Consider the following 23,552-nt stretch of genomic DNA (forward strand, 5'->3'; position numbering starts at 1 on the left):
CCTTCCTCAGGAATGGGGCCGACCACCTCGCCCTGGTTAGCTTTCACTAGCAACCCATCTGAGATATGTGGACAAGACGTAAAGGGGGTATGTATATGAAGGGGTAGGGTCTGATGCTAAGCTAGCAAACATGTGGTAGATCAATAAAGCTAATGTGAGAAGCCCGTTTCCCTGAGACTGGAGCTTGCTAAAACGAGCTCCAAGCAGTGCCACGATAGACTGTTTTTATTTTGTGAAACAACATTTCGTCCGTTCGCAGTGTGCCTAGCATTAGCAAGCTAGCATAGCTTGAGCTCCCCAGTGACTACTGGGGGTGGCTGTTGTTTCATTTTTTTCTTCTCTAAGTGACGGTGTCGTTCCTGTGTTGTGTTTAGGTCCACCTCATGTTTGGTGCTGCTCATTCAAATGATGCATGCCTCAGTTGTTCAGGTTTACGGATTTAAGTGTATGCTGTTGTCTTTTTTTTTTTTAAATAACTGATCAAACAAGCTTAGAATTGTAAATGTATGTGTCCTAAAAAGAGGGGTCCAAACATGCTGGAAAATGTGTGACATTAAAGAGGTAAAACTAATCAGACTCTGATGATGCCATTAAAGACTTCATTTGTTTGTTGTGCATTTAGAGAAGTAGAAGACTACACTAAACCATTAATGTAGATATCACACAGGTATGACTATATGTATGAGAGTTACTTCACCTGTCAGAATTAAAAGTCAAACAAGGACATGATACTCTTCAACTATCTTAAGTTTACCTATTGTGATAGAAGATAGATCTGTGCAACAGGTCATTGTCATTCCTCCTCAAAATTATGGAGCATCATGAAGTGACACACATACTGGCCATAGGAGGAGTGAGCTTCACACCCAAAACTGTTGAATCCTTATGTAAACCATCTTCCCCTAATATTTTAGACCTTTTTGTTCGACATGAGGTCTCTGTGCCACACCCAAATAGGCTTACTTGAAACAATCAGTGTTCCTTTTGTTTTGTTACTTGTATGATAAAGGATATTTCATGCAATTCCTCCAACATTATTGTATATCATTTGGAGCTAGAGTTTATCCTATCCTAATATGGGACTTTTAGTGCTGATGTTTCAGTTCTGTGGTGCCTTCATGACATGTTGGAGGTATGACATTTGTCCAAATTGCGAAAAGCATCTGTCACAAATAAAACGGTGCCGTGCAAAAATGTCAAGTCTCAGCAGACTGAATGTAATCTTTGGTAATGAATACAGTTGCACTTCCAGTAGCTGCTTTACAGTAAAAGCTTTGCAGTGTCAGTGCAAATGGAAACATTTAACTTGGCATTAGCTACATATGAAATAGTTACCCATTTCACGCTGAATCACAGTGAAAATGCTATACAGTTAGTCTTACTATTAAAATTTTAATTATCACTATAACCATGGTTGATTAATGTGGTTAATTTAACTCACATTAACCAGCAACACTCTCCCTGGTGCATGTGCGACAAGTAAAGTGCAGTACAGCAAAACTACTGCGTTTGAGTGCGTGTTTTTAAACCCAGGTAAACCTAGGTCCTGGTTCCCTGTACTCATCAGTGACACAGATGTGTGCAAACATTCACTTGGTGAAATTATTTCAGTGTGTGTTATTACTCTTTCAACACTTTCAACACATTTTAACAGTACTGCGGTAATGCTGATAATCATGATAGTTTTGGTCACTGTAATTGTGATACAGAATTTTTATACCATGATTTTATATTTCATCTCTAGCTATGTCATATTTATGCATAGGGAGATTTGTTTTGATTTGAACAGCTGTCCATGGAGGTTACTTCACCAAGCACACAGAGCAAGATGTAGACAAGTGTGAGCTTGAATGAAAGTACATCAAGTTAAAAACATTCCCTTCATGGAAAAATGAAGGGACCAAATGAAATCAGTAAATATACAGAAAAAAAACTGTCAAAAATAATTTTAAAAAATTGCTTATTATATATATAAATTACTAATCATAGCAGTGACAAGTGCCAATTGTTAGGTCAAATAAAGAATGTTATTTATAAAGAGCATGTATAATGTTTTGTGTCATTCAGATATAGATGTGTTACACTGCTGTGTTGTTCACTGGACTAGCACAATAGGAAGAAAAGGAAAAACACCCCTTGGAGCATTCACACATTATTAACATACATCGCCCCTAAAATTAGCTGATTGATAGTATTAATGTTAATATGTGATTTTATTATGCCTCTGTGCCGGCGACAGGCATATTGTTCTCGGGTTGTCCGTCTGTACATACATAGGGACGTACGTATATGCATCCTATTCTCGTGGACACAGTATCTCGCCTAGACAAACAGACTTCTTCAAATTTGGCCCAAATGTCCACCTGGACTCAAGGATGAACTGATTAGATTTTGGTGGCCAAAGGTCAAGGTCACAGTGACCACATTTGTTGCCACTAGATTTTTTTAATACAACACAGCTCAGTTAAGAATGTACAGCTTTGGCCCTGCTCAGTGACACAATCTCTGTATCACAAGTCTGCATGATTTTTTTTTTTTTCCTCTGCTGTGTGGATAAAATGGAAATGCACCTGATCATGACACGGCCAAAGCATGCTAGACATAGCCAGGGGAAATGGGGTGTAAATCTACAAGTGTGGGATGTGATCCAGTTTCTGCAGAAGAGCTTGATAGTTTTGCAGACCAATGGCAGGCAGGGAGCTACCACTTTACATGTTGCAAACCAGGGCATCCTTTAGGTTTTCACAGGAGATGCTGGGAGAAAAGGCTGCACTGACCAATCATGGCATTGTCCATATATGGCTTACTGGTCTAAATTTAGGGCCCTTTGAAAGGGCTGTAAGGCATTGTACCAGCTGTGCCATGGCAAAACAATCACCTAACAATGTTTTGCCTGAATAGGAAATTTTGAAATGTTTCTTTGCACAAACTACATTGCTTGTCTTGTTAAAAACAAATTGACAGTTGATGTTTCTTTTGCTTTGCATTAGTACCCGTGTTTGAAATGAGTTGCCACATTCAACAGTTAAATGAATGAGAAAAAGTGTTTTGGCATATAAAAGCAAGTCGTTATTTAGCAGAAAGATTTTAGCTTAAGAAATGTGTCTTTAAGTCGTTTGCAAACAATGTTAAAATGTTGTTTTCAGTGACAGTTATGTGTGTTGTTTTACAGGGGACTGCCTTGCTTGACCACAACACCTGGATTGCCTCGTACATGTGGTTCCCATGATGCTTGGGTTACAGGGAAATACTTCATCCTCCAAAGTGTATCGTTGTGTGGCATGTTCAGCCACCTTCACTGGACTGGCCTCCTTGCTAGTACATCAAGCAACCCATGCAAGTGCACTCTCCAAGGTACCTGCCCCTCCTCCACAGCCTAATATAAGCCCACATGAAACACTGTTTGCAAGTATGGACTCATCTGGTGAACTCCCCAGTCCACCACCGCTCTTGCCTGAGAGCCCTTCACCTTCTTTTTATATTTGTGATTGCGGAGAAGAATTTCAGGACTTCGGTCTTATGCTGGAGCATAAGCGTTCACATGTCTCTCAAATTCAACTACTGCAGCCTCTTGATAACAATATTGCTCTCCCAAGTGGGGAGGCAGTTAGCTGCCCCTCAACCTCGAGGTCCCCACCTGTCAAACTGCCCACATTAACAAACCATAAAGCGGATGTAATCCTGGGGGATGGTATTGCCATTGCAACCACTTCTCAAGGCCACTATACACCCCCCCAGGATGACAGTGAAAAAAAACTTGACAGCATGTCGGCCACAGCAGAGCAAATACCAGAGACTGTAGAGGACATGCATTTCCAGGACAAAACTAATTCTGTTCTCAGCAGTGAAAAGAGTGACTGTTTGCCCAAAAGTAATGCCCTAATGAAGTTGCTGGCATCAGCATACATGAAGCGCTTTTCACCTAATCGGTCTCTGAGCAATAACACAGTTACCCCCAAACAAGAAGTTGCCCCTGTTGATATAACACCAAGAGCAAAAACTGAGGTTTGCCCAATCAACGATCTCTCTATTGCACAGTTGAGGCGACTACTTGCAAAACCCGGTATAAAGACAAAAGCACCATCTATTAGCAGGATTCTTGAGTCTAGTAAGAAGAGGGTTGTCTCTCTGACCAAGACTTTCTCCCCTGTTGTGGTTCTGGAAACCCGTCAAAAGCTAAAGGATGCTATGGGTAATGGTACATATGGGACATATCAATGTGGCCGCTGTCGTAGGGTCTTTGAAAACCTGGACAGACTGACAGAGCATCATTTCTTGCACAAAAAAGAGAGGATTAAATGTTGTCGTCGCTGCAAACAGCTGATCATTGGGCGGCTACCCTTCCCTGACAATCATGTATGTCCTCAGTTAGGAAACAAGACTATACAGCCCTCAAGTTCTTTAAGAAACAAGTTACCATTTGCCCCAAAAATAATGGCATTCCATAGGCTCAACAACACGAAAAAGGTTTTCTTTTGTCCATTGTGCAAGCACAGCTATGCACGCAGGTGGAACCTTAAAATGCACAAGTGTCAGGGCACAGGCTCAGCCCTCTCTCAGCAAGCCAATCCCCCCATTCAGAAAATGATAGTATTGAGATCACAGGATACAGCAAAAACAGACACAGAAGTTAAAGCTGGATCTCAGCTTACTAAAAGTATTGCTGTGGGAACTGAAGTAACTGGTTGTATCAAGGTAGAGGTGACCTCTCCAAATTCAGACCAGTCTGCAGTTTCACAGTTGGCCTGGACTCATCCCGCAAAAGGCTTTTCACCATTCTACCCCAAACATTCATTGATGGAGCAGCACAAGGATGCCTCTCTGAGTGGAATTTCATTGCAGCAAGAAGAGGAAAACAGCTGGGATGCAGCAACTGTTGATGATGAAGACAGTAATGAAGGACAGTGGACAATGCCCTTGGATGATGAAATGGAGGTGCTAAGTTCTGCAGAGAAAGCTGGTGACGATGGAGAGGTGAAAACACCTTTGTCAGTTGAACATGCGGAGACGACACCCGCTAGCCTGCGCTACTTTGTCAGAGATGGTGTAAAACGTTACCCTTGTAACAGGTGTCAGAAAACCTACAGTCGGGCATCTACTTTGAGGCGCCATCTCCGACTATGTGGGTTTAGGCCACGTTCACTTGGGACTGTAACACAGAGTGGTAGTCAAGGTGCCCTTTCACTGAATGCAAATAGTGTGAAACCAATGTTTGCTTGTTTTGTCTGTGGGAAAACCTTTAATCGCAAGGATAACATGATGGTTCACAGTAAGAAATGTCAGTTGCAACGAACAATGGCAGATGCAGATAAAGGGACTGGGCAGCAGAGTTTGTCAGGCAATGCAGCAGACTGTCAAACCCAGGAGGATGATGGAGGCAACTGGGGCATCATGTCACTGCCGTCTGTACTTCCAAGGAGGGTGACGTGTGAGTGTGGGGTTGGATTTACATCTCCAAGGCTTCTCCTGGAGCATCTACAGAAACATGCTCAGGAATCCTACACATGTCCGACTTGTGGAGAGACTGTTAGTTCCTGGGCAGACTATGAAGTTCATCTGCAGATTCATATGCATCCTCATCACCAGCTGCTGAAGGGACTGCAACCACAACGATCCCAACCTCTATTGCTTCGATTTCAGCAACAACCAGCTCAGCAGCAGCCACCCCAGTCAGTGCATCAGCCTCCACAGAAACAACCGCACTCAGAGCAGCTTCCAAATCCCACAAAAAAGCAGCAGCGGATTGTGTGCACACGATGTGGCAACACGTTTGCCACTCGCTGTTCCCTTCGAAGGCATATATCTTGGAATAGATGCAAAGGTGGACGCCTCACAAATCTACCAACAAATGCACTAAAAACCTATCACTGTTCCCGTTGCAACTCTGACTTCCCAAACACAATCAGTCTGACATTTCATCAGAGGAGTGGGGCTTGCAAGCCAGCCATCAAGCCTGTGCGTTGCCCTGTTTGTCTCCGCTGGTTTAGCACTGTGGACGGTTTGCAGAAACACCTGCTTACACACAAACAGTCTGAATCATATCGCTGTGATGTCTGTCAGGGTACATACCCAAACCTTAAATCGCTCAAAAACCACCGCAGGAGGATTCATCGCATCATGGCTGGAGACATTAAGCCACAGACACAAGAACAGCTGACTTCTTAATGACACTGAAAAATGTCTACCACGGGAGCGGTGCATTAAGAACAGAGCGTGTCTTTTTACAGTTTGTTCTTTCCATATTTGCCAGTTGAACTTCACTTGTTTTTTACTTTCCAGGAAACATTGTACAGCTGCATAAGGTGATGTTTTTTAAGTAACTCTTAGGAGTGTGTCATAGTAGCTTGCCACTGTAAAAACAAAAGCTTTGATATAGTGTACATTTTAGTTCTGTCAAGTTAATCCCTATATTACATAACATTATTAGCCTGTAAATGTGTGAGTATTTGGTAATCAAATTTTTATCACAGAGGTTGTGATATAGCTTGTTGTTGTTCCTGGTGTTAATAAACATACCAGTATCTGAAACATGTACACTACATCTTTTTGTGCGATATGGGATCTTATATCTGCCTTAAAGGTTTTAAGTGCAGGATTAACGCAAGAAATGTTTGGGTGTTTTTTTCATAAACTGTGTGTACAGAGCATGTTTTAACATGAAGATTAGTGAGTGGTATCACAATGACCAAGGTTTATATTCCTCAAACTTACGTGAATCACTGCAGTTAATAAAGCCTGGAATTTATCTTTTTACAGCTTCATGTCTGGGTTTTATTCATCAAGATACAGGTTGAAGCTGTAAGGCCAGGGAGTATGTACACCTTTTGCTGCTTGCGGCAATTGTACAGTGCATCTCAGTGAAAAGCTAAAAACTAGACACTGACAAATCTTGTGATCACTGGGCCTTGTACTCTAACTACACAGGATTGACTGTAGGTACTGTATTTTGTCCAACCCTTAAGATGGCTTCTACTGTTTCAGGCTTTTTTTTTTTTTGTTTATTACTAATGTAATTTCCTGTGTGCACATGAGTTTGTTGTGTAGTTATTTTTTTTTGGGGGGGGGGGGGGCTTGAGGATTACTGTGTGAAATGGTTTGGGCTATTTCATTGAAAATTTGGGATAAAGCACATCAACTGATAGGATGAGGGCCTTAAAGTGGCTTCTGCTTAGTTGTCGTGAGGCTGTGAAGAGGGTCCAAGTGTCAAAACCCAGTTTTAAGACCTACTTTATGTAATTTTTGTGCTTGCATGTTGCATATTCCCAAATCGATGTGTTAAATCAAATTACCACAACGCCGATCTTGGGCTAGTGAGTATTCCTGGATTATAAAAACCATATACATTGCATTGAGAGTTTGGGGAACAGGGCTTAATTGCAGCCCCTAGCAGCTTAATCAAGCCATGGTATTTTATAACATTAATGTTGCCACACAAATCCACAATAAGTTGAATTCCAATTAACATTAAATGTCCACAGAGACTAACATTATTTTAAAGTCAGATTTAAAAGAAACCTGAAGCAAACAAGAGGGTTAACACAAAAAATATACCAAGCTGCACTCGTAAGCAAATCATTTACAGTGTAAGGGTAGAGATGTTGACTGATTTACACAGTTCCTGAGAAACTTTATCAAGGCCTAGATACATATTGGGGCAAAAACCAAAATGTTTATACTCTAGGGGCCACAGTGCTTGTCCTCCCTTGTTCAGGAAGTCCACATCCAGGACTAAAACTAACCGTCAAGTTCATCTTCAAAGTCAACATGGATGAGTCCCAGGGATGCTCTGAAACATCTGTGTTTCCATGGCAACCGGGGCAGCTGTCAATCTGCTGATGGGGATTGTGTTGAAAGCTTGAGACCTTGAGCTGTTTCCATGGTCAAGACTGAAATTCACCCACTGTGACCATGGCCATAACGTTGAGGGTGAACCAGGACCTCCAGGCGATAGGTGTCAGTGTGACGAAGCAAGCTGCGACGTTTCGTTGTAGAAACGCGCCATCCGTAGAAGAAGAAGACAGGGGTTTTTTTTTTTTTTTTTTTACGTTTTGGTGTGGCTAATGGACTAACTGCTACCTACTCCTGTGAAACGCCGGCAAGTTGGCCCGACTCTGAATGTCTCACGAAAAGACAATCGGCAAGGACATACCAGACTATTGATACGGTGCTACTTTGATTTCCATATGAAAGTACGCTACCGTTATTGTCTATGAGCTAACTGAGGCTAACGTTAGCATGATATTCCTTTAACATAGCAAGGTAAGCGCGGTTTCAACAAATAAATCACCTTATAAATTGTAAAACGTGTCTCGCTAAAGCATTTTCTCAAACATTTAGTGGTCTGGAGAATAAGATAGACTCTACACACATAGACATCGCTGTATTAGTTGGTGGTGTGTATTTCACAAGGTACGGGGTATATAGTAAGAAATTACCTGGTGGAGTTCATCATCTCGGTTCATAAGTTTTAGTCAGATAACAACGAACAAATGACGTATTTTTTTTAAGGGGAAATAAGTGTTTATGAAACATTACAGTCGTCTCTTCCTAGCGTAGCATGCATTTCCTATTAGCATAGCTAGTTCCTCAGAGTCAGATGATTTTGGGTACCATTAAATAACGGGGTGTACCTGAATTGAACATTTGTCCAATTCACTTATGTTCTGTTTAATTGTATTAATTCCAAAACTTATCTCCATCAGCAGAACGGGGTGCTCTGGAGGGCTCCACATCTTCAGTGAACACATCCATGCCTAGCCTGATCATGGAGAGAGGACAGCAAAAACTGCTAAATGTCCTGGAGGATGGATTAAGCACAGATTTGATCAACGCTGGCCGGTTTTGCTTTAGCTGTGAGCAGATATTTTCGGATCGGAAAAGCCTGGAGGAACACGTTTGTTCTGCTACAAGTTACATCTGCTCCTGTGGGACTGAGTTTACCCAGTACAATGACATGTTGGAGCATAGCACGACACATGAGCCAGGGCACCAAGTGCTTGATCACGAAACAATAAAGAAGCGCAGAATTGAGAAGCGCATTGAGGAGGAGGAGAAGCTGAAAAGATTGCAGACAGGTGAGGTTGTCTGGAAAACACCTAAAGCGAACAATGTGCCAGTTTCTAGGCCAGTGAATCCTATGCTGCAAGTACCCATTACATCAGCTCATATGCCACTTCCCATGCAATCTGCACAGATCTCACAAGTGCCTGAGTTGTACCCCTCTATGTCACAAGCATCTTTCCACCCAAATCCTGTCACCTCTGCAACAGACATGCAGAATGTTTTTGCAGGTGTAGGTGCACCAACAGTGGATCTTTGGACACTTTACCAGCCCGTCGTCGTGTTGCAAACAGTGCGCAGGTTTAACAAGAAAAAGCCATACTCTTGTGGTAAATGTGGGCAGTGTTTTATAACAAAGACCTCTCTAATCTCCCATCACAACTCTCATGCCATAGACAAAGTTTCTGGCTGTATAGGATGTGGGCTGCTGCTCTCCAGCAAGAAGGTAGTGCCTCGCTTCCATGTTTGTAACTCACCCAACACTGCTACCAAATTCAAACTCATTACTGCAAAACCGCTGCATTTCAGTAGGCTAAACAAAATCAGTACATACAGGAGTCAGAGCCTGAGTGCTCAGGAACCTCAGGCCACTTCCTCTGTACAGTTGAAAAGGCAGAATCCCAGTATAGCCAGTAAAGGCATTCAGACATCGTGTGTCACCTCCATCCTGCAGTTGAAAAATCAGAATATCAGGTCGTACAATAAAAACAATCAGGGGTGTCATGTCACTCCATCCCTGCAGTCAAACAGTTGGAATCCCAGTACATCCAAGCCTTATACCATTGTCTCCCTTCCATCAAAGAGTCTGAGTCCAAATCTGAGTCCATCCACTAAAAACAGTCTGGGACTTTCTGTCACTCCCTCTGTGAAGGTGAAGACACCCACAAACTCTGCATCAGGCATATTGAGCAAATCTACGCAGATGTCCTCTGCACAAAAAGGGTTCACGTGTCGAGTCTGTCATATTCCTTTTGAAACTGCTCAGCTGCTTCAGAGGCACAAATGTGTCAAAGCACAGGAGTTTATGGCACAGCAATTGCAAGGTGGCAAGCAACAATACAGACTAAAGAGAGTGACACCAGTGGCAAGCCCCATTCCTATTCAGATGAATGGTGAGAGAAAACTGGAGGTCTCAGCTGTTGGTAACATGAAGAAAAATCAAGTCGTGGCTGTAAGTCTGGACAGAGGGCAAGGTGTGGATCCTGTGAATGGGAAGACAGGAGTGAAAATGGACGATGATTGTTACATTGTTGAAAGTGGACCAGACAAACCTGCTGAGATGATTTACCAAGTAACTTCATCTGTTCCTATTAAAATTTGACAAAACTAGAGACTTCCAGTTTGCATGTAACATTTTATGTTAATTATGGACCAAGTGCATAAAGATTGCAGTCTCCCTGTTGAACCACATCCATTGGTTTCATCACACAGGAACAAAATGTTCTAAACTGCTTTAAAAGACTTGAGTTTTGGATGTATAGTGACAACAAACGTGCATCTTAATTAAACTGGATTTCTCTCACCAGTACAGCAAACAATCTCATATTAACGATGGACACAAATCTAAAGTTGGTGCCCTTGCAGTGGTTATAGAAGATGTAAATCAAATCCCTTCATGTTCATTAATTTATGTGCATGGCTTACCCATGTTTGATGGGGTAACCAGGTACTGCATCGAAATTTTTTTTTTTTTTTTTTAAATATGTTTTAGTATGATCAGAATGTGTTGTGAGGCTGTGGGAACTGACTATGATACCTTGTGAGTTCTTACCAGTTTTAGCAGACTCCAAGAATACAGTATATGTTGTATTAAACTATATTTTCAAACTCACCGTGTGTGTGTTTATATGGTAATGCAGCATGCTATATTATTAATGAGGTTATTCATTATTATTTGAGCAGTGCAAATACCTAAACTAATCAAATATGTAACACTGAAACAGATAATTGCAGTTTATGGTGCCTGACAAGTACAGTAAACAGATTCAGTAAATGCAAGTGAGATCATAAGACAAGCGTGGTAAGAAAAAACTAATCATATGAAATACTAAAATGAAGATGCAATTAGAAAAATATGTAAAATAAGTTTTAGAACACACTCATTTTTCAGTCTTTATTTGACGTTTCAGTGGTCCAGGTCCTGAGAATAAGCTTAAATGGCATAGCATTAAGCACTAAACTGCCCCAGGTAGAAAAATAACAAAAACAGATTTAGTTAATCAAAACAGGCCTTTTTAAGGGATTACAAAATTGGTTAATTTACAGCCTTCCTGCAGCAATGGAAGTAAATTAAGTTCATGCAAAAACGTCCTACACGTGCCCCACTTTCTGGTGATGACTTACAAACTTTGTAACCAGTGTTGGAACAAACTGTTAATACATCCTCTGATGCATTATTAGAACAATACTGTACTGCAGGGAGTGGTATGTGAATTGCTATCAGAATACTGGGAAAAGGGAACGTAAAAAAGGAAGAGTTCATCCTACATCAAGATAATGAGCCATAAAAAAGAACTTGATGGTGGCACAGTGTAATGACTTACCCCATCAAGATGATCTAGGATCTAAGATGATCTTTGAACATCATGAGTTTGTTGAATTTAGATGAAAATTGGCCGAACTAGATGATTCCATGATTCCTTGTTTTTATAATCTTTACTGATTTGTTCTATGCTTTCATTTCACAAACAATGAGACGTGGAATTGTAAAAACAGCTGGAAAAATGCATTTGTTCAAAAACTTTTGACCTGTAATTTAGATTTAGGTAATATACAAATTTGGCAGTGTGTGTGTATGTTGTGTTTGCATTGGTAGCAGAAAAATGAAAAAATCATGACAAATCAACTTTTTGTGTTTACAGTTCCACAAATGCTAGGTGTGCTTATCTAGACTTTACATGTAGTTTTTTTTTTCTTTTTCTTTTGTTATTTCTCTAGAAAAAAATGCATGAATCCTTTTTAGCAATTGATTCGGTGCATCATTTCTCATCTTTATTCTAAACTCCTGCTGATGAAAGCCCGTTTTCTTCAGTGATGTATTCAGGGTATATTATCTGTGCTTCCACCAGAGGGGGCGGTTTCAAAGCAAAAACAAGGCGCTGTTGTGTGTCCATTTATCATGAGCTAAAACCCAAATACATGCATGAGGCGTTCGAGTGCTGTTTGCCTGTGATCTCAATATCCTCTGTAAGCATCAGAGATCAAACACCTATGTCGGAAGAACCGAAACCGGCACATAAACATTTGGGTTGATATGGTCTGCCCATGTGGCACTGACCCACTCTATTTAAACGTAAAACCAAGAGGAATGTCAGGCATTATTTTGATAGTTTATGGCATTATTTTGATAGTTTATGTACCTGCAAATTCTCCGTGTACATCACTTTTCCAGCTTCCCAACTGTATGTCTTTAAATGTCACATGTCACCAATACACCTTTCGCAAGGAATCCCCCATGTCTGTGTCGTGTTTGCCTCTTTTGAACTCACTCCGCTGAAGAACCTCGCAACACTGATATTTCCCACGGCAGTAAAGTATCCACTCCGTGCGCTCGGCGTGATTGCTATTCTTCGGGGCTGCTTTGTGCGTGGATGTCGAGTGGCTTACCGCTGCAAACTGCTCTGAAAGGAAGGGAAAGCCATGTCAACATTAGTAGCGCAGCTCCACGATCAATGCATGCTTGTAAAGAAAAAGTGCCAAGCAGCCAAGTAACGACAGAGCAGATGATAGCTTGGAGCTAGCCAGTAGCTAGCTAGTGGAGCATCGGTCAGTGCATGGCTACGCAGAGACCAGTCTTGACTCTCTCCCACGCAGGCAAGCAGTTTGTGTTTACTACCGCCCATCACATTTGGTTACCGGTGTTGAGAAATAGTCTACATACGCCTTACTAGCTATGCAGAGAGACATGTGAGTTGGCATTGTAGTTAACGGTGAGGTCCGTGTGGCCTGTAATGTTAAATAACCGAGGCTAGCAATCTGGCCTACCGACAGATAACGCCTACATTGTTGGTCCTGTAGCTGGTGGCTTTTAATGATAACTGAAATATTGGTGATAGGTGTTTAAAAATATATATTGTGGGGCTCGGGCTCAGTGGGTTTATGTGTGAGTATTGATAGCCACAATTAAAAGCCATTTGCTCCTGTGTGCATCAGAGATGAAATGTGTCTGCAGGGGAGATGAAAGGCAGGCTGACGATAGAAACCCCCGTGTATCTGCACAAAACCAGTGTAGATTATTATTATCATTATTGCATTACCTGTTATGTGCACCTAGTACTTTGAGCCTTGGTACAGAGGATGATCTCAGGTTCAGACGTGGTTCATGGGGTAACCTTAAAGTGTGTGTAATGTGTGATCTGTTGTGAACAGCTGTGGAAGAGGGGTCATGCCATGCTCGCTCACACAGTATTCACAACTTTTTCCACTTCATGTCATGTCCAAATACCTTTTTAGTTATGAAGTTTGTTGCTTGAAGTTAAATTTTATCTTCTTTCTTTCATCATTATTTGTGTGTGTGTGTTCTTAGCCTCACCAATCCCATATTGGGTTAAAAGTTGTACTGAACATCCAAAAAACCCTAAGGATGCTTTGGATTCATGTAAATGGTTGTTGCTGAATGTTTGGTAGTAATCAAACTGATAAAAATAATTATTTTTTATCAGAAAAAATCATCTTTAATTTCCATGCATTCATTTCTCCTTTAGTTTTCTCTGACTTGCAACCAAATTTTGATTCTGTGTTTTATTAATAAAGCTTTATTATTTTAGTTTTATATCTAGCCAGTGAGCCCAGTCTTGGAACATGCATCTAGCACATTTTCCTGTGCACTAACTTGCACACAAGGAGGGCCAGTAAAGAAACGCACATGCCTGAAAAAAAAAAAAAAAAAAAGACTGATGTATTTAGATGTATTTTTTTGGACAGCTCACCATTGTAGTGGTGGAGAGCGCTGTCTATCATGTCAGTCCATAAACACGCATAGGTGTTTAACGAGGGTGAGAGGGCCATAGCATGTGATTCACATCATTTCCATACTCATTAATTGACCCCTCATGTCCCATGGATGGGGGCATTTTCATCATGTTTCTCCACAAATTTTTCAGGTTTTTCTTTTAATTTTCACATGTCTGTGTTTGTACTATGTAGAATTAAAGGTTTTCTAGCTCTGTGTGATATCTGTTGAGCCTAATATTCACTGGGTTCCAGAGAGTTACAAGTTACAGCTTATAATGGCTTGTTTTCTTTTGGATTGCAATACACCCAGAACTATATAAAAGAGTGGAATCATAATTCTCCTCATTTATCAGTTTGATGTGATAGTGAGATCATGGAGCCCTGCTCTGTTGGAAAAAGCTTAGAGAAATAAGATGACTGTCATAAGACAGCCTACACTAGTGGAACAGTTGATCTTTCACGTTTGGCTGAGTTGGGAACAGAAAAGGAACTATTGAAGTTGAGAACTGGGTGTTCTGACTTGACAGATAATGCCACAGATTGTTTGCATCACCAGAAGTGCTCTTTGGTGAAATTTAGCTTTCCTCAGAAACAGTGTTGTGATCCCTGCAACTTGCATCCCAACAGCAAACGGAGTCGCTCACTGAGGATCACAAACACAGGGAAAGCAAGGGAGCTAACAACACGGAAAGGAAGGTCTATCAAGCTTGGACAGATGTGGCGTCCTCCATGTGTGATAGGACTCAGAATTCAGTGTTGGAACAAAAACTGAAACACGGAAGACTGAATACGAAGAGTACACACCAACACCTGCAGAAATACATTTTACTTAATTTGCCCAAACCTGTTTCAGGTGGGATTAGCCCAGACTTGGTTAATTGTTTTTTAATGATACTAGTTGTTTAGTAAAGAAAAACTTGAAATTGTGAAATACTAGAGGGACCAGCCACAACGCCTGTCAACATTTTGCAGTCTGACCTATGAGTACTCAGTAGTTAGCAATTTTCAAAATAATCATTAATGTATGAAGGAGTGAATGATGAATATATTAACACATCCCATAAAAAAGTATCAAGAAAATTAAAACAATCATTCAAGGGAAAATATACAATCAAAATATCTTAAAATGTGGACTTTTTAGCTCAGAAGCTATATTAAGCTAAATCTGTGGCACTTGTTATGCAGTACCAAATAACTACAAATGTCTGAGTCTGTATATTAATACAATGTAGAATCAAAATTTGGTTGTAAGAAAGTTAAACCTGGTGGATAATTTTTTAAAATTATAGATTCTTCTTTCTTCACAATTATTTGATTTTATTTATTTGATTGATGTAAAGCATTCACAGCAACTATTAAAAACATTTACAGCTTTTTCCTTTGGGTTTCTTTGATGTTCAGTACAAATTTCAACCCAGTCTAGTGAAACATAAGCAGACATTTTCACATTAATTCTTTTAAGAAAATCGGTGACATGAACTGGGAGGTCTTAGGGGAGTTGGTATGAATGACCCATAAGTATTTACATACTTAACATGCTCTCTGTTTTGCATTGCAAACGGAGCATTATTGCAATGCAGAAGTGCTCTATTACAAGTGAAACTCCTGCACTGAGATTTTTACTAAGGTAAAAATACTTGTGTTATCAGCAAAATGTACCAAAGTAGTCATTCTGCAGAATAGAGAGATTTTTGCTACTTTGCTTTAATATGTTTAACTATTATTTCATGTCATGTTAGTAGATTATTATTATTATTACTGATGCCCTAACACATAAGTGGCATTTTAATGTTGTAATTTTGATGGAAATGTTATATAATTTATAAAATGTAATGATACATCATTTACAATTAAAATCTATTACAACATAAATCTTCAAAGAGTTACTAACTGTAACGCTCATGTGAATGTAGTGGAGTAAAAATTTGGTAAACTGAAAGAGTTGGGGGGGACGGGGGGGTTTATTACCTTTGAACAATCATAATGCAGCCAGTTATTGTGACAAATTAACATAGCATGGACAATTGTGATTTTTTTAGTCCAGGAAAAATTACGTTTTAGTTCAGGCGTTGTGACGTGACAGCATTTTGCTGTAGGAAAACATGTCACCATGTTTATGAGTTACAACCTCCTTGTCACTGTTTAATCCACAGACTCTTGACATGGGGAGTAAAATGTCCTTCAGCAGAGGAAGCAGTGACCAAAATACAGTCTCTGAGTTAACTTCTGTGACACCTCAGCCTCGCAATTCCATTCATGCTCCTTCGGACTGCAAGCAGGTAGCTAGTGAGAAAGAGAAATAGACATATCCCCCCAAAAATTATGCCGTCTGTTACAGTATACAGCATAATCTTTGGAGTAACATTTGTAAATGGAATATGGATGAACTGTCTGCATTGAAACTTCTAAACTTGAAGGGCTTTGAATTATAATGTAATGTTTATGTAGGTCCAATGGCATTTGAAGGCTGTACGTAAATGAAACTACAGATTTAATTATATAGTTTGACTCTGTTTTGATAGATGTATTTATTTGTCACGATATATATATATATATATATATATATGTATAGTTTAACAAATTATAGAGACATTAACATTCGTGCTTTTTTCTATATTTATGTTACAGAAGCATAATGCATTCTCTTGAGAAAAAAAAGACAAAGCTGATTTCTTTTTTTTCAAGTGAATGCATGACGCTTTTTTATTATGTTTTTATTTTTGTATATAATGTATTTTAGGATAGGTGCAACATTACCATTGTTACATGTGTGACAAATACTTTTTTTCCTTTCACAGATACCTGAGGATAAGAGATGCAGTGAGGAAGACCTGGACTCCAGGTGGGGAGAGGAAATGAAAGCAACAGAACTGACTGAAACTGCCTCTGAGTGCCGCTCATCAGCCCACCTGGAGCCTGATGGCCATGTTAACTCTGAAACAGTAGGCAGAACAAATAGTCAGCAGAATGAGTGCATATCATCACAGGTAGGGATGGATGCAAAGCCTCAAGCGACACCTGCAATAGTGTGCAGCTCGACAACAGACAGTCATGGACAGCCTGTGGAGGTCCGCAGAAAACGCGGACGCCCTCGTAAAAGAACACCTCTGTTGACTGAAGACAAAGAAGATTCAGACACTGCTGGTCTTGACGCAGTTCAGCACAAGGAGATCAGCACGACAATACCTTTGCCAGCATGCTTAGAAAACCACAACAGTGGTGATGTGCCTAATGCTGTAGATGGTCCTTTAACCAATAATTCTGATCCTCACACAGTTTCTTATAATGAAGTAGAAGGCGCTCTACAAAAAAAAAAAAGAGGAAGGCCAAAAAAAATAGAAATCACATCTTTTAAAAACACCTTTGCTAAGGCTGCTGCTGCCAGTGCCCCCGCTGCTTCCGCTCATGTTAATAATATTAACAGTCCTGCACGGAGGCTGAGGAGTAGAGGAAAGCAGCAACCTTTGACACAAGAGGGAAGCACTGAATCTGACAGCAGGGTAGACCCCAAGCAAGCTGAGCTGACTCCTCCAGAAAATCGTAACACATCCAACTTACAAGCTGTTAAAAGAAGAAGGCCTAAACTGGCCGATCAGCAAGTTCCAGCTAAGGTGTCCAGACTGGATGATTCCCAGGAGACCACGTCAGTGTTGAGCAATGACACAGGCTATGTGGAGGGAGCAGAGACAGATAAGCAGGTGGAACTAAATGCTGACAAACAAGGGACTGATGCAGATGGAAAGAGGAGTCACAGCTCCCCACAGTCTGGGGAAGATCAGGTGCAACAAACAGAACTAAAGGAAGGCGCATCACCACAAAGAACACTGAGTTCCCAGGCAGCAGCTGAGCCTGAAGTTACTCCTTCAGAGGATTTGAACAGTCTAAGCTTAACAAGTCCTACTCAGAGTGACGAACCTAAAATAAAACAGTCAGTGGATGTGGATGGCAGCGATGATTTACAATCAAAAAGCCATCTTGACTCTCCAAAGAATGCAAACTTACAGAATACAGAACCCTCTAGTACTGATGTTGTGACATCCTCTGAAGAAACACTTAAACCTGTTGGGAGCCCCCCTGCTGTGAAAACTGAGAATATAGAGGTAGAACTGGATAATTTAAATCCTGTGTCAGAGTCAAACAGTCCTAAATCTTTACAGTACAGTGCCAAAACCACAGTGAAGTCTGAGGGTCCGAACAGTCAGCGAAACACTTTCAGGCGCAAGAGAGGCGGCAAGAGGAGGAGGAGAATAAATCATGTGTTGTTACCGAGTGAGCAGCTTGAAGAAGGCCATGAAGGCACCGTTGAAACTGAACAAAAAGCAGACAATGATGACATAGATAATCAACCAAATGTCGACACAAATGTGATCTACACTAAAAAAGGAGGTAAAACTCTGCTGAAATGTGGTTACTGTGGTCGTACATTTAAATTCCTGTCTCAGTTCATCATCCATCAGCGGATTCACACAGGGGAGAGACCTTTCAAATGTCCTGAATGTGGTAAAGGTTTTAGCAAAAACTCAAACTTAAATCTTCATCTCAAGACGCACAGAAAGAGCAATATATATCAAAAATGCCCATTTTGCAAGATCAAATTCTCTTGCTCTGAGTATGCCTCTCATATGAAGATGCATGCACATGAGCTGGACCAGGACTCTGAGAACAAGAATTCTGAAAAACGGAGCAGAGAGAGCGACCGTGAAAACAGTCAGGGACTTAATACACCAGTTTCCTCAGAGAAGAGAGAAAGAAAAGTGTGTCAGTACTGTGGTAAAACATTCCCATTTCAGTCTGCCCTCATACGTCATGTGCGTGTCCACACAGGGGAGAAGCCTTATAAATGTGATATATGTGGCAAAGCTTTCGGTCAGGCCTATTTCCTCCGCGTTCATGAGCTGACACACTGGTCTGTGAAGCGTTACAACTGCACACGCTGTGAAAAGTCATTCACTCACTATAGCAATGCAAAAAATCACACATGTAGACCTACAGGAAGTGGCGACAACTCACAACCGAACAGACGCGTAAAGCCTTCTCTAACGTACACGTGCCACATCTGCAAGAATGTCTTTGACCATTTGCAGGAGTTCAACAGTCACATGAGAGCCCACACTGGTGCAAAGCTTTATCGCTGCTTGTATTGTGACAAGCTGTTTGGTGTGCTCTCTGAGTTTAACACCCATCGCAATCAGTGCATGGGAGAGAGAAACGCCTCCAGCTCAGCGATAAAGGAGGAAGAGACAATGTCATTAATACAGTACACAGTGCCTGCTCTGAGGTGTTCATCAGGACACAATTCAGCTTCTCCTCTCACAGCTGCAAACTGTGAAACACAGAAAGAACAGACACAAACCAGCCGCAAGAAACGCTATGCTAACCTCAAGAAACCGTTCCAGTCCACAGTCATACCGGCTCACCATCTCTCACACCTCGTGTCTAAGTTAAACAAACTAGATAACAGATCCGACCCCAGGAAATATCTATGTCCGAGCTGTGGGCGACTATTCAGACACATGGGCAGACTCCGAGCCCACATGCTGACTCACGCCCCAGGTCAAGGTTACACTTGTGCCTGTTGCGGTAAGACTCTAGAAAACTGGAAAAAACTCTGGCATCACCAGAGAGTCCACCGACAGAGACGCGGCCGTTTCACTTGTCCTCAGTGTGGGCAAGGTTTTCGGTTTGTAGAGCCTTACAGGAAACACATGAGCAAGCACCCAGACTTCCAGTGGGTTCAGGTCAGGCCTAAGAAAGTGTTTCTGCCTTATCAATGTGAGCAGTGCAGAAGCAGCTTTAAGACTCTAGACTTGCTGTTCAACCACCAGCTCTGCCATTCCTCAACGCAAGACATTCACAAGGACTCTGCTTTCGATTTATCCATAGATGATCATAGTACACAAGTGAACAAGAAAACATTAAGCCCTTCCACGAACAACCATATAGCAATGTTTCGTCCTGAACCTGAGGACAGCAGCTCTCTCCTGAGCCCCTTATCCAAATATCCAGAACCAGCTCCTCCATCGTCCCCTCTAATGCCCATGGTTTCTTTAGTCCAAAATCAGGCTCTTGATTTGGATAAAACTTCCCTGTGTCCCAGCAGCACACATTCAGTCCAAGATAGAGAATCCAGTCATGACAGTATAGTTGAACATGCACTTGGAAAACCCATTACACCTTTGAGAACTGTGAAAAGACACGCAACCCAGAATGCCAGCATATCAAATGAAGGATCTTCAGATGGCATTAAGTGCGCTGTGTGTGGTAATGCATATCCTGCCATTTCAGACCTTTATCACCACTATTTGCAGCATGCTAGAGGCCAGGTGTAATAACCTAAATGGAGATCTGGTTCCCCTTCTATATTTACATGAACTGTTCTGCATTGTTTAATACAGGGGCCCTGTAGTCCTAGAGCAGAAAACAAAAAAACATTGTCTGTTACATACCTGGAAAATTTAGGGCAACTCAAATGATTTGGAAGATTTGTTCAGTCGCTTATTAAACCAATAATGTTTATCAGTTTCCAAATTATGAAGATGTACACTGAATGTACAAAGTAATGAAGCTGTCTGTTTTAATGAAGTTCATTAGGCAACAAGCTTTTCTTTGGTTTCTATATTAACATTTCTGTCAATCAAAAAGAACAGAGGAGATATAGATGGAGAGAAAATGTAAAAGTACTTAAAGGAGGATTGTGTTGGGGGGTGGGGAGGGGGGTGTTGCCACCCACTTTCAGCCCTGGAATAATTTAATTGGCCATATAACAATGTATTTGAGCACTGAAATTGTACTGTATGTAAATGGATGATCATTGTGACATAACCTCTGAAACATTTTGAATCTTCATTTCATCTGGTTACACTGCATCCTCCGGGCCTCTTTTTTTTTTTTTTTAATTATTATTATTATTTATATTTGGGGAAAGTACACTGCCCATCCATTGTGTGCCAAAATCAACAACTGATCAGAGGTCACAAAAGTTTTGTTTATCAAACTTGACAACAATAAATATTAAAAACATTGCAGCAATACATTCAAGAGTATATATTAAATGTGCAGATTTTCTCATGATGTTGTCTATGAATATTATGATCTATTTAGTAAATAGTAATTTTACTGAACTAACACACTAATACGCATCATTCATGATGCATTCACTTACTGTTGTACAACTGTGAAATTGATCTCAAATATCAATATCACACAGGTCTCTTATAAGTCAGTCTGTTGCTCAAAATGTATCAGAGGATGTGTTGTACTGATTCCAAATTTGTTTTCCTGTGGTCGACAAGAAGTGTGAGTGTCAGCTTCTGTCATGCAGCATGTTTGTCTAAGAGTGTGCTCTGTTGTGGACCTGTAATATGATGGCTGAAATCAAGTTATGCTAAATCTTCTAGACAGTATACTGACAAATGCACAGTCCACACCTGTCTCACAAAGTGAATTTGGTTGAACATCCATTGCTGTTTAATGCCTCTGAAAAACTACATTTCCATGCTTTGATGTCAGACTTGGTTTTGTTGAAATCACAAATCAGTACTTCAAAAGATGTTTCGCACATGGGCACCCTGATCTGTTGTATATAGTTTTATGCTATAGTTTGTCTTAAAAACAATAAAGGTCACTTTTGTATTCATATTTGATTGTTCCTGTTATTTCATGGTTAGGTTTTGTGGCTATTTGTGAATAGTTAAGCACCTTTACATTGAAGATAACCATGAGATGCTGCTGCTGCAATCCCAAAATATTTTTTCTGACGATATGATGCTGAAGTTTAAGGCAAGAAGGACTTATTCTTACATAAACTGATAAGATAAGTAACTTGTAAATGAGAATTGTATATACAGTGGGTCAGATTTTATACCTGTAGACTAAAAAAGCTAGTTAGGTAAATGCTTCCTTAATCCCTTGGGAGAATTAAAAAAGAATAGGTTTATTTCGTTCAGAGTTAATTACAGCGCTGTTGCAGCATGTGTTGATGGCCCAAGTCCATGAGATTGATTGCAATGTGTAGTGCTCTGCCAAGAAGCCAAACAGATGAGTGAGTATTGAGTTTTATTTATTTATTAAAGGGATATACACTCTCCTGTCTTAACAACAAATGACTGTAAAGTGACTTTAGTTAGAGGACATGGTGCTGCGAATCCAGGAGTTGTAGTTGCAGACCTTGGCGTAGACTCCAGGCTTGTTCCTCTGGGCACAGCCATAACCCCAGGACACCACACCCTGCAGCTGACCGTTGCACACCACGGGGCCACCGGAGTCACCCTGATAGGACACAGATAGAAAACAAGACGTGAGTAGGGGTGTTGTGAAGTTTGACTCGTCCACTTGGAGAAACAGTGATGATGACTTTAGCTGGTACCTGGCAGGAGTCCTTGCCTCCCTCAAGGAATCCAGCACAGAACATGTTGGAGGTGATCTGTCCAGGGTAGGAGCTCCTGCAGCTGCTGTCGCTCAGGATGGGGGCATCCAGGCACCTCAGGCGATCAGGGTAGTTGCCTAGAGAGGAAGAAAAACAAGATGTGATGTTGTTCATACACTAACTTCTAGCAAGTTGTCTTTCAGATATGTTTGCAGCACTCTACTGACTTCCAGAGCTGCTGGTGTTGCCCCATCCAGAGATCAGACAGCGGGTGCCAGAGCTGGCGCAGCTGGAGGGCAGGGACACGGTGCGGACGTAGCTGTTCAGGGTGGCGGGCTTGCTCAGCTTGATCAGCATGATGTCATTGTCCAGGTTGCGGCTGTTGTATCTGGGGTGACGGATGACCTTGGCAGAGTTGATGAACTGCTCAGTGCCCTCGTTGACAGCGATGTTGTGCTCACCAAGACGCACCTGGATGCGGCTGAGAGAGAGGCATGAGGGTAAAAATTCATTCATCTTCACTTGTAGTGTGGTGACCAGTATATGCCATGTGTTTGGAGAAACAATTCTTCCAATTTGAACCAGAAGAAGTAGTTTCATCATGAATGTTGACAGGCTTATGGTTTTATTGGAATCTATACTCACGACTTGTAGCAGTGAGCAGCAGACACCACCCAGGTGCTGGAGATCAGGGAGCCTCCACAGAAGTGGTATCCAGCGTTCAGAGAGACCTGGTAGGGCACAGAGTTCTTTCTGCACTCATAGCCTCCAACAATTTTGTCATCCTCGTCCTCAATGGGAGCGGCAACTGATAAAAGTAGAGAAATAGACACAGTTTATGTTCTGCAGGACAGCAATTTTCAAAGAATTCTTAATTAGTATTTAAAAAATGTGTTTTAGTCCTTCACTGTCATAAAATGAACAAAATTACTTTCAAAACTGAGTAAAAACCAATACTGATACTCACATGCCACTGCGAACAGAGCCAGAAGAATGAAAGCCTTCATGGTGGTTTGTGTCTGAGCCTCAGTGTCTGTTCAGCTCCACTGCAGGTCCTTTTAAACCCACTCTGTCCCTCTGTTATCTGATTGACCAAGGACATGAACTTCCATGTTCATCTTTCTGCTGCTGACCAGCCTGTGTGAAAACACATCTGGAAGACGAGGGCCACGAC

General features: G+C 41.1%; 4 protein-coding genes across 12 annotated transcripts in view; 3 read left to right on the top strand and 1 right to left on the bottom strand.

Annotated features, from left to right (window-relative positions):
* Window positions 1-6,755, top strand: part of LOC139613770 (zinc finger protein 616) — a 34,745-nt gene extending 27,990 nt beyond the window's left edge. For 3 of the 4 annotated variants that reach the window (XR_011686823.1, XR_011686822.1, XM_071470649.1), the window contains one exon: window positions 3,173-6,755. Coding sequence is in view for 2 of the 4 variants with exons in the window: in XM_071470649.1 (XP_071326750.1) it covers window positions 3,226-6,165 (2,940 nt within the window). In the remaining 2 variants the exon portion in view is untranslated. Of the gene's footprint in view, window positions 1-10; window positions 88-3,172 lie in introns of all 4 variants that reach the window. The other variant, XM_071470648.1, reaches the window with a different exon arrangement.
* Window positions 6,756-7,811: 1,056 nt separating this feature from the next.
* LOC139613785 (uncharacterized) lies at window positions 7,812-10,891 on the top strand. Of its 2 annotated transcripts, none has more exons than XM_071470683.1 (2): window positions 7,812-8,259; window positions 8,706-10,891. In XM_071470683.1, exon 2 carries the CDS (start codon window positions 8,750-8,752, stop codon window positions 10,379-10,381), a length of 1,632 nt encoding a protein of 543 aa, XP_071326784.1. In that variant the 5' UTR covers window positions 7,812-8,259; window positions 8,706-8,749; the 3' UTR covers window positions 10,382-10,891. The 2 variants fall into 2 exon arrangements, with proteins under 2 accessions (XP_071326784.1, XP_071326783.1); XM_071470682.1 differs by having other exon boundaries at window positions 7,814-8,259; window positions 8,703-10,891.
* A 1,409-nt stretch (window positions 10,892-12,300) lies between these two features.
* On the top strand, window positions 12,301-21,651 carry LOC139613775 (zinc finger protein 184-like). 5 transcript variants are annotated; one of them, XM_071470663.1, is made up of 4 exons: window positions 12,301-12,873; window positions 14,641-15,640; window positions 16,167-16,292; window positions 16,812-21,651. In XM_071470663.1, exons 3-4 carry the CDS (start codon window positions 16,176-16,178, stop codon window positions 20,340-20,342), a joined length of 3,648 nt encoding a protein of 1,215 aa, XP_071326764.1. In that variant the 5' UTR covers window positions 12,301-12,873; window positions 14,641-15,640; window positions 16,167-16,175; the 3' UTR covers window positions 20,343-21,651. The 5 variants fall into 5 exon arrangements, with proteins under 5 accessions (XP_071326764.1, XP_071326767.1, XP_071326763.1 ...); XM_071470666.1 differs by lacking the exon at window positions 14,641-15,640 and having other exon boundaries at window positions 12,301-12,966; XM_071470662.1 differs by lacking the exon at window positions 14,641-15,640 and having other exon boundaries at window positions 12,302-12,873.
* A 404-nt stretch (window positions 21,652-22,055) lies between these two features.
* Window positions 22,056-23,468, bottom strand: LOC139613812 (trypsin-3). Its single transcript, XM_071470728.1, has 5 exons — window positions 23,346-23,468; window positions 23,024-23,186; window positions 22,606-22,859; window positions 22,379-22,515; window positions 22,056-22,281 (listed from the first exon to the last, which is right to left on the bottom strand). Exons 1-5 carry the CDS (start codon window positions 23,383-23,385, stop codon window positions 22,132-22,134), a joined length of 744 nt encoding a protein of 247 aa, XP_071326829.1. The 5' UTR covers window positions 23,386-23,468; the 3' UTR covers window positions 22,056-22,131.
* Window positions 23,469-23,552: the final 84 nt, after the last annotated feature.

This window comes from Trachinotus anak, unplaced genomic scaffold (assembly GCF_046630095.1).
Source record: "Trachinotus anak isolate AG129_WGS33_773 ecotype Australia unplaced genomic scaffold, CSIRO_AGI_Tana_v1 ptg000032l, whole genome shotgun sequence".
Taxonomy (NCBI): domain Eukaryota; kingdom Metazoa; phylum Chordata; class Actinopteri; order Carangiformes; family Carangidae; genus Trachinotus; species Trachinotus anak.

Coding starts and splice junctions, on each gene's coding strand:
- LOC139613775 (XM_071470666.1), top strand. CDS start 16,176: ATGGGGAGTAAAATGTCCTTCAGCAGAGGAAGCAGTGACCAAAATACA. Junction 16,293..16,811: donor CTCCTTCGGACTGCAAGCAG/GTAGCTAGTGAG, acceptor TTCCTTTCACAG/ATACCTGAGGATAAGAGATG.
- LOC139613785 (XM_071470683.1), top strand. CDS start 8,750: ATGCCTAGCCTGATCATGGAGAGAGGACAGCAAAAACTGCTAAATGTC.
- LOC139613812 (XM_071470728.1), bottom strand. CDS start 23,385: ATGAAGGCTTTCATTCTTCTGGCTCTGTTCGCAGTGGCAT. Junction 23,187..23,345: donor GGCTCTGTTCGCAGTGGCAT/GTGAGTATCAGT, acceptor TACTTTTATCAG/TTGCCGCTCCCATTGAGGAC. Junction 22,860..23,023: donor GCTGCTCACTGCTACAAGTC/GTGAGTATAGAT, acceptor CCTCTCTCTCAG/CCGCATCCAGGTGCGTCTTG.